At 54.0% G+C, this 10,186-nt stretch overlaps 2 protein-coding genes across 2 annotated transcripts; one reads left to right on the top strand and one right to left on the bottom strand.

The window, feature by feature from the left end:
* Positions 1–197: 197 nt before the first annotated feature.
* Positions 198–698, top strand: LOC109862538. The gene has a single exon (XM_020442604.1). It carries the CDS (start codon positions 198–200, stop codon positions 696–698), a length of 501 nt encoding a protein of 166 aa, XP_020298193.1.
* A 5,582-nt stretch (positions 699–6,280) lies between these two features.
* Positions 6,281–8,981, bottom strand: LOC109862537. Its single transcript, XM_020442603.1, has 4 exons — positions 8,962–8,981; positions 7,860–8,846; positions 7,131–7,803; positions 6,281–7,036 (listed from the first exon to the last, which is right to left on the bottom strand). The coding sequence occupies exons 1-4, from the start codon at positions 8,979–8,981 to the stop codon at positions 6,281–6,283; spliced, it is 2,436 nt and encodes an 811-aa protein (XP_020298192.1).
* Positions 8,982–10,186: the final 1,205 nt, after the last annotated feature.

Below are 10,186 nucleotides of genomic sequence, written 5' to 3'. Positions count from 1 at the left end.
CGATTACAATTCTTATCGCCACAGCCCGACTCCTGTCCTCCATCCGGGAAGTCTCAGCATCTCGGTTTCTTAAAGCTACGGTTATTATGATTCTCAGAACGAAAAGATCGTTCTCACGTTGCAAAAAAAAGGGGACGTGAAGTCCAGGACGTAACACGTCGATGGTTGAACGTTTTAATCGCACGCTCAAGACTAACATGTGGAAGATGTTCATGCTAAACGGATCGTATCGCTGGATCGACGACCTGCAACGACTTGTAACGGAGTACAACGCGCGCAAGCATCGCACTATCGGCGCGCGACCGATCGACGTAACGCCGGCTTCGAGCGAGCAACTTCTGCGCACGGTGTACAGCAACGTCAAAATCGCAGGAGCGGCGCGATTCAAAGTCGGCGATCCTGTGCGCGTTAGCGAGTACAAAACCGTTTTTGCGAAGGGTTACATTCCAAACTGGACCACCAAAATGTTCCGAGTTAAAAAAGTGCAACAAATTTCACCAGCGACTTATCTGCTCAAGGATTATCGCGGTGAACCTATAGCCTGTGGATTCTACAAACACGAGTTGCACGCGGTTAAACATCCAGACGTTTATCTTGTGGAAAAGGTTGTACGTCGCCGAGGCAACGAGGTATTGGTCAAGTGGTTGGGACTGGACAGTTCGCACAATTCCTGGATAAATAAGAACAATGTTTTCTAATATTATTATGCTATGTGTAATCTCTCTCTTTCATTCATATATATTTACAATATCTATTACATATATTGCAATTATATTTTTTTACATGTACTTTTTATACAATAAAACAATTACATTAATTACTTTATTCTTACATGTATTTTTTGTTATATATACAATAAAAAAGATACACTTACATATAATTACTTTCTTCTGTATTATTATATCCTCAACGTAACTTTTTTTTTGTATGGGGGAAATCCATTACGGATACTCCGGCCCTTGGGGGGTAAGGCCGGGGTTATGCGGGACTCCCCTCCCTGGCTCAAGAGCCGAGTAAGTATATCCGCTAAAACCCCCATGGTGTGTCTTCTCGCTTGTTGTAGGTAGGGCCCGGTACCTCTGGTTCAGGACAACCCTTGACCCTCCCTTGAGCCGATCATCTTCCTTCTTGTCGGGGAGAACTTAGAGTTCTCCCCGCAGCACTTCTGACTCAGCGGTGTAGCGGGACACACACCGCCGCACCGCTCCTCCACTGAGGGCCGCGTGCAAAGACGAGTCAGGGCCCCCACCCTGACCCGTTTCGGCCCTCGTGCAGCAGTGACGGCCCTCCCTGGGTGACAAATTCACCCGGGAAAACTGTTGCACCCCCTCTCGTTCCGAGAGTTGCCCCGTCAGGACGGCAGACTGACGAAGGAGCCGGCTCCCTCAACGTCCGCCGCCTCGGTCCCCCTCCCCGCTAACTGCCCAGGAAGTGAGCAGCCACTAGCGGGGAGGGGTCTATTGTCAGGACGGGGCTCTTGGGCTACGAGAACGGGCACGAGATGCGGCCCTGCACCCCGCCCGCCCCCGCCCCCGAAAGCCCGTGGCAGGGAGAGGGGCTCTTTCTCTCTCCCTTTCCACGGCCTCCTGCTCCAACACTGTAGAGCAGAAAGAGACCACGGCGCCCCACATACTCTCATCCCCGAAGGCCACGGCTTTTAGCAAGGCCTCCAGGGAGAGGTCATCTCCAATCTTGGCGACCAGCGCTTGGCGCTCATCAGATCAACCAGGACACTCCTCCACGGTATGGTCCACCGAGTCGCTGGCCGCCCCACAATGATGGCATTGTGCCGTCGGCTCTATGCGACACAGGTATTCCCCAAAACAACCGTGTCCGGTGAGCATCTGCGTCACTCGATAAGTGAGGTGTCTGGCCCCTTTCTCCAACCACGCACGGAGATGGGGTCGGGCAATCCGAACAACTTTATGGGCGTGCGCACGAGGCTCGCCCAGGAGCTCCTCTCACTCTTGAAGGAGTTATTGCCGAGCCTGGCGCTCCGCGTCGGCGAGGGCCTCCCGGAGGGCATCACCCCCCACACCCTCCCGCTGCAACTCGACCCGGCGAGATCCTCAACTTAACCTTTTTTTTTGCGCAGGGGAAAAGCGTTTACGCACACCCTAACCCAAACTAAATGTGGGCCAGGATAGTGTAAGACTCGCCCCGCCAAAGCGCACCCCGGCGGGGAATACTCACTAAAACCTCTGCGGTGTCCACCTTCCGCCCTTTTAGGGCTGCCCCGGTACCTCAGTATTAGAACGACCCAGAAGCAGCCCGGTAAACAAGAACTTGCGCCCTACTACCTGACGGGGAGAAATTAGTAAAAGCTTCCCCCCTCCCGCGACAAAGCGAGGGGACATAGCCCCGCTTCGCCGCTGCTGGACTGCACGCAGTCCTTGATCAAATATCCCCGAGGAGGTGGACCTAACACCTTCAATTGACCATAGCCGGTGCTAAGTTCCTCCCCCCACAACCCCACCCTGGGCTGCCACCTACCAAGCCCTTACTTGAGTCTGGAGCAAGCTGGTACAGAGCGGACTCTTCTCTTGGGTCCCCTCGCCTAACCGAGCAGAGCCGCGAGCGCTCTGCTCGGGTCCATCTTCAGTCTCGCTGAGGGTGCTGAAGGCGGCAAAACCGGCAAGGTCGCCTTCTTCTTCTTCTTCTTAGCGGAGGGAGATAGGGTGTCTTCCCTAGAACTGAGTGAACAAGTTCCCCCAGAACCAGAGAAAAGAGCACCCTCTTCCGTGCTTCCGGGCAGATGATGATGGAGCCGGGGAGGCGGGAGCCTCTCGAGAGGGATCCGCGCCCGCCACCGCCGACTCGCAATCCATCAGTTCGGAAACCCTCGGCTGCGGAGAAGACCTCCCAGCAGCCGGAGAATCCCCGCCCGACGGACTCTCTCTCTTCTTTTTTTTGCCTGCCACCCCCTCCGCCAGCTTAGCTGGCTGCGCAAACGTGGTGGCCACGCCACCAGATGCGGCCGGGGGGGGATGGCAGCTGGGGCCTCCCAGCACGTGCCGGGATGGACGCCCCAGGTCCTCGCACAGTGGGCACTTCGGCTCCGGAGCCTTGCACTGCCGGAGCAAGTGCCCGCGAAGGCCGCAGCGGTGACAACGGCCGCTGCGGTCCGGCTCACTCTTGGGGCAATAATGCCCCGTGTGCCCTGGGCATATCTTTATCGTAACCTTTTTTTTACAAGGGGAAAATGCTTTACGCATCCCCACCCCCAGGGAAAGGTAAGGTATGTGAGACTCCCCTCTCCGGCCCGCAAGTCGGAGAGGTTATATTCACTAAAAACCCTTTACGTGGCCTAACTTCGCGCGGTCTGAGGAGGGGACCTGGTATCTCCGTGTCGGAACTCATCGCGGTTCCCCCTCTATCTACCAGGCGGTACATCCGCCTTGTGCTCTACTTTTGTCCACGACGAGATGGAGGGCCACACCCCCACCTCGTCGGTATGCAGGGCAATAGGAAACTTGGCTCCCTGACCAAGCCCCCCGTGTGGTCCGGCGTCAAACTCCAAAGGATGACGCCTCCCCAAATGTAGTTATCCACACGGGGACCTACTTACTTCCGTGGAAATAAGCCGGCCCGTACCCCCCACGGAAGAAGGCGGACATGTCCGCTCTCAGTCCCTGCCCCGAGTTCTCGAAGTTATTTCTTCGAGGACGCGGGGCCGGGCTTGCTCGGCTTCTTTTGTTCCCAGGAAGAGTCCAAAAGAGCGGCCAGCATTCTGGCCCTCCGGGCCTGTTCCTCCCCAAAAACCTTCTTTTTGGTCATTGCGGCCGTTTCCCTCCCCACTTTCTTCGGAGCACTGGGCTCCGGAGGAGGGGAGGCCTTGCGCTTCGGCGACCTTGCCACCCGTTTGGGTGGTTTGGCCGCAGATTGGGAACTCTGCGTCCCAGAAAACGCAAGAGCTCCCGTTGTCATATCGAGGGGGGTTGTCGTCCCCTCAGACGTATCTATGGCCTCGGCCAATGGATCCCGTCGAAGAGAGGAAACCTTCTTTTCCGAGGGTTTCCCCTCGTCTTTGCTTATGGTCTGGGAGGAAGTCCTCGCAGACCCGAAAGAGCCCAGAGCCCTTCTCCTCCTGCTCTCCGGGGGGGAGCACGCGGGCTCTCCCAACTGGTGATTGCCCTTACGCCCCAGATCAGAGCATAGGGGGCACTTCGGCGTGCATGCCTCCACCTCATGACTTGGGGCACCGCAGCGGAAGCAACGTCTGCTGCGGTCGACCGCAAAGGTGCAGTACCTCTTCACATAGCCCGTAAAGAGGCACCTGTAGCACCTCAGCGGCCGGGGCGGGAGGTCCTCCACCGAGGCCGAACTTCACCCCACCTGCACTTTTCCCTTCTGTTCCCCCTGGCCATACCCAGCCGCCTCACAGCGGTGATCGGGCACTGGGCCCAACAAGTAAAATTACCTGCGGGGGACTCTAGAATCTTACCGATCCGGACTTCTGCCTCTTGGCAGCCTCCTTCGCGAGCGAAGGAGGAAGCCACCTCCTGGGGGGTGGCGGACAAGTCAAACCCCGCCAGCCGGATCTCTCCGATCTTGGCGGGGCACAACACCTTCACCCCCAGGTTTCTCCCTTCCTGCGTTAGCAGGAAATCCCTCATCCACGAGTACAAGGCTTTCGCCTTGTCCTCACGACCTTCACCGGAAATCAGCAAAAGCAGACTCCCGGTGGCGGAACACTTCGGGCGAAGTTCGGTTATCCCGAACCTGGCGGTTAGGTTAGGTTAGGTTAGGTTAAGGAGGGCTTTCCGGAACCCCGTCATGGCGTCCGCAAGGGATGCGTCCTCCCTAACCGCCGTCAACCCCACTGCCGCAGTGTCGGGAATACGGATGCGCCTAGGGCGCACCCTCCCGGCATCGCGCCTGAAGAGTTTGAAGGTCTTAGCTCCCTTGCTTCCAAGCTGTCCCTTCTTTTTGGAGGAAGGCTGAGCGGCGGTCTGGGCCGAGGCCTTTGCCCGCCGCTTCGCCTTCCTCCCCACCACTTGTGCCCAGGAAGCGGGGTTGGCTGACGCCGATGTCCCGGCCTGGGCACCACCAGTACCCGGCGCCGGCTTCGCCCCCCGTCCCTTGTTCCGCGAAGCGGAGCGAGACGTCGGAGGGGCAGGGCGGCCGGCTCCCCTTTTCTTCCTCGTCGCCAAGGACGCTTCCCGTCTCCCTGCAAGGAGGGAAAGGAAGAGCCTGGAGAGCTTGCGCTCGATCAGAGCTCCCACTTTCTCCAGAAGAGGGGACTCCTCACCGAGTCCCCCACTGGACGGTGGCGGAGGGGGCATGCTAACTTTAGCACACAGCTCCGCCACCTCCCTCCTCAACTGCACTACCTCCGCCCGGAGCTTCTTATTTTCTAGGGCAACCTTAGAAGAGGCCGGCGCGGAGGTAAACTCCGGATTCCTCTGGAGACGCCTTATAAGCGTCTCCAGGATACTGCGGACGTTTCGGCTCGCCATCTTAAGGACCTTTACCGAAGTGTCCTTAAGATTCTTGGAGCGCTGGGCCACTTTCTCCACCGCGTCCAACTCCTCGTACACCCAGAATCCGGGTCGTACTCCGACCCGGAAGCTCCACCACGCAGCTCACGTGACTCCGCCTCGCGAAGGGTTTTTTGAGCCGGGCGGAGTTTCCTTTTCTCCTCGCGCGCCCGTCCGAGACCCACGAATTCACCGTGGGTGGGTGGGCGGCCGCGCCCTCTCTTCCTCGGCTTTGTTCCATCCGAAAACGGACCCGGAACCGGATTGGGGATCGTCACGTTGACCTCCATCGCATGGCTCTCCTTAAACTCCAACTACGAGTTGGAGGAAGCCCTCGACGCTACGCCCCTTCTCTAGCGACTGCTTCCTCTCGAAGAGGAGGTAGCCTTTGCAGGCGCAGAATAGTTGGAGGGGCCTGCGGTGCACCCTTCCAACCGCCCGTCGCATGATGACGACAAGGGGGAGCGCGGGACGCTCACCCCCCATGCCGGGCCCTGGGTGTCTGTTTACCCTGGGCCAGTAAGTCTAAGCATCTTTTTGCCTTTTATCATGATACAAAAAGTGGCGGTTTTATTTTGGACTTGTACCTGTCCTAGACCGGTTGCCTACCATGGCTACCGAGCCCGGTCTGCCCGTGGACCCTCCTTTTAGTCTGGCAAGTCAGAACCCACCAGGACCGAAGTCCCGCCGGCATAGCCCTTTCTATCACCCCTGCAACACAAGCCGGGGCTCCACGTCAAGAAGGAAGAGTCCAAACTTGCCCCAGATCCTCAACGTAACCTAATCTAATTTAATCTAACTTAGTTAGGGATATTGTAGTGACCCCACGATAAAGTCTCGGTCAATCCATGGACAATGCACAGCTTGTCGTCATGCGGGCTCAGAGCGAGCTTCTGTTCCGAAACGGTGAATACTTCGTGCAGCTGAGATCGTATGCATGACTGCTGTCGCGTTCGTTCAATCGCGTCCCGCAGACACCGAACGTAGTCGTTGAAGATGATTGTTCTCGCGACAACGCTCCTTTTCACACCCTTCACCTTTTTTGTGCATTTGCTGTCGCCCACTCGAGTCGCGTACATCTTTGCGCGCAAACTCACTAACTCTGTCATAACAGCACCGTTGTTCTCATTCTTCATAAGCCTTAGTACCTTCTTATTAGCGCGAGGCATCGATAGATTGTCCGTTGGATAGTCGCTTGTATCGAAGCGAGCGATATCGCGCATCATATTCTCGTACACGTCCTTGCACTTTATGTGGTATATCAAACTGTCGGTATCGGTGTAGAGGATTTTGCAATCGTCACCGTACAACGGTGCCATGTAGTCATAACAAAATTCGTAAAGACAGGTCTTCGATATGTCGAGTATGCACATACTAACGTATAACGGTTTGTTAAATAAAACTTCTAGACGACGAAGTTCTATGGCCACCAGATCCTCAGCAAATACGCTGCGACTGTGGAAGTTTGGTTTTGCAATGAGCGCCTCCGCACCGTATCGTCCTTTCCATTTTGTAACGAGTCGTACGTCGGTGTACTTGCGCACGTTCTCTATTGTCTTGCCAAACACCGCGTTGTTCATAAGTTTGTAAAGGTTTTTCGCAAACTCGTTGGTGGCGTTCGCGCGGAATCAGATATTGAGCTCGATGTACTCGCGCAGCCAAGGCGATTGCGAGAACCGCAGCACCCGATGTATTCGCGTTAGGCGAAGCCCGTGCCGCAGACTGCAGGTTGAAGCAGTGAATAACGTAGCGCTTCTTGTCGAACACCGTGGCGAGCAGTTTGACATGATTCTTTCCATGTTTACCGGGCGGTTCCTCACGCGTCGGACAAAAGAGTAAATCGCTGTGCGCGTCGTGCAGTTCTTTTGGGTACGTCAGATCCACCTCGAGTATATAGCCGACGTCGCTGTCTACCGCGACCGTTGATACATCGAACTCGGACGCGTTCTCCACCCATGTGAAGTTATCGTACGGAAGCGGTTGACACATTGCCCATCCGTAGAAATTGTTCACGTTGTAGTACATCAGATACGTCGACGGTGCGGACGAGTCGTGCAAATGCGCGTACTTGTTGTTCGTCCGGGCGTATCTGTTTGAACATTGACTCAAACCGCCACGTATGCCGCGTTCCACAAACATCATCATTTTGATGTCGATCAACAGCTCAAATGTCACACAAGTGTGCTTTAACATGGCGTCCCATGTATATCCAGGCAGCGTGTAGTAGTGCGCGAGATCCAGTCCGTAACTCGCGAGGCACTCGCAACGGAAGTTTTCAAATACATCGGTCAGCAAAAGTACGTCTGTCTTTAGATACAAGTCGCTGATCCCAGATTGTCGATGTTGAATCGTCGCCATACATTCATTGCGTGCGCGTACTCGCTTTCCATCACGGTCTCACCGATGAGCAAACTGTAAAACGCCTCGCGCGGTGGCAGACTGGTTTCCAACAGTTTGTCGACGCTGTCCACATATTTGTATAGAAACACACTTTTTCGCGTAAGCAGTTCAAAGTTCTCGGCGGAGAGATCTCTGAATTCCGTTCGAGTCACTCGCAGTTCGCTCNTGTTGAGATAGGACGCGAGCTTCTCTAAGATTTTGCTCAAAAATTTGTAAGAATCGATAAACCGCAATTGCACGCATTTCTGTTCGTCTTCGTCCCGAGTACTGCTCACATGTTTTGTGAACAATATGTAGGTTTCTTTCGTCACGGGCAGCATGTTGATCTCACCCTCGAAAGCGGTAGCCATATCTGTGATACTAAAATGCGCGTCGTATCCCGACAAGTTGTGGAACACAACGGGAACAACGTAGACCTGTTTGTAATTCAGATTGCACGCGGAGTGCGCGGGTCCTCTGAAGCGTCCCGTCAGATGACAGTGGTCGCATATCCTCTTGTCATCTCGCTTGAACGGTCGTTCGCACACGTGGCAATAATTGACGTTCCTAAACAGCTCGAGCTCCAACGGTGTGAGATTCGCCATGGATACATTTGCCGCGAACAAAGTCTTTGCACGTTTCGCGAGATCGTGCAGTTCAGTCACGAACCACTGTACGCAGTTCTCGCTTCTATGAGATCTGTATCCGATGTTGATGTGCTCGCAGCTCGCGTAATAACCGATGCTGAACACACTGTGTCTTTGGTACTTGTGCGCGCTCGATGCATTCCGTTCCTCGTCCTGTTTCTCCAGTACGTACTCCAAGTCGGCGTATACCACCATTGGAGCACGTTCTTTGTTGTTATAATTCTCAAATCTCAAACGGTTCTTTCCCTCAACGAGAAGAACGACTGCGCTGTCGTTCAATCGTTCACAGTCCATGATGTGTACCGCCAGCTTCTCGCTTGTGTGGAAGTAGTGTAGGCATCTATGTACGTGTTGTAATAAAAATACAATACACAACATTAATTACTAAGTTCACCATCTCACAATTTGAACGGTCATTTTAGTTCGAGATTGTTGCAACAATTGTTTGTACTTACCGGTCGCATATGTACTTCATTCTTTTATTCTTGCTCAATTGCAAGCTGACTAATCGCGATAAATTTTTTATCCACGCAAAATGTTTCACGTGTTCATCGTGTTAATCGGAAACATATAATAGATTTATATGCTTGTCCTTTTTGTTTGATGTGAATTGCAGCGGCACGTATCCGTGTCCCTGTTTCGCCGCCGTAAACACGTTTCCGGACACGTTGTTGTTGCCTTCGAAACGCGCGACTTGGTGCAATGTCATTGGAAATTCTATTCCATCAAGATTGAACACGCTCTCAAACGCGGGATAATGTGATTGTTGTTCAGGATGTGAAGCATTAGGATACAACGCGACGACCACTGCCTACGCGAAACACATTGTCCTGCGACTGTACGTTCACTACCACGCGTTTGAGCTGAACCTCACGCGGTATTTTAACCTGACATCTTGCGCGTATGGAATTGTGACTGTTCACATTCACTGTGAGGTTCAGTATTTGCGTCAACACCCAGCCGCTGTCGCGTTCCTGAAACTCCTCAAGAGCGGTCATTGTTGCATCCATCACGTCTCGATCGCATCACTTGCGCAGATCCGACGAGTGATAGAGTCCGCGATTGCGCGTATTAAACGATTTTGCACTTGTTTTTTTCACCCGCGACAAACTTCCGGTTAAACACTGTGTCCACTTTCACACTAGCGTGCCGCGTGATTGCTCGATGAACGCGCACGAGCACCGTGTCTTTAGCGGCTTCGAGAAATCGACGGGGTTCAAAGAACGACTTGTTCACCACGATGCCGGTCACCAAACGATTTTTAAACGCTGTCTCGACTTCGATCTATGCGAGTCCCGCATTCTTGACACCCGCATCCACGTGCGCGAATCGTTCGCGAAGAACCACGCGGAGACTTTTGATTCGCGAGATTCGAACAATGTGCCAATTTATCACACCAGTGGATAGTTGCGGGCGTTTTCTTTGGCATCACTCTTCTCTTAGCGTCTCTAAACGTTTGTCGCATCGTTTTTCCCACGAGATGTAACCGTCCAACGTGCCGAGGAGTGCGGCCTCTTCTTCGAGCGGTTCGCGATCGTTCATGTTTGCCATTGCTTATATATAATTGTTTAGAACCTACAGTGATTTTGGTTGTCTGATCCGATTCATTGTTCATTTTCCATCTTAGCTTTCGCAATACACACGCGACAATACACAGTTTGTCCGGAAAGTTCCCGGACT

Source organism: Pseudomyrmex gracilis, unplaced genomic scaffold, assembly GCF_002006095.1.
Source record: "Pseudomyrmex gracilis isolate BER0280 unplaced genomic scaffold, ASM200609v1 scaffold_1937, whole genome shotgun sequence".
NCBI lineage: Eukaryota > Metazoa > Arthropoda > Insecta > Hymenoptera > Formicidae > Pseudomyrmex > Pseudomyrmex gracilis.
The sequence above is the reverse complement of the archived record's forward strand: the minus strand, read 5'-3'. Positions and strand labels throughout refer to the sequence as shown.

Excerpts from the sequence above, each read along its gene's own strand:
- LOC109862538 (XM_020442604.1), top strand. The coding sequence starts at position 198 with ATGTGGAAGATGTTCATGCTAAACGGATCGTATCGCTGGATCGACGAC.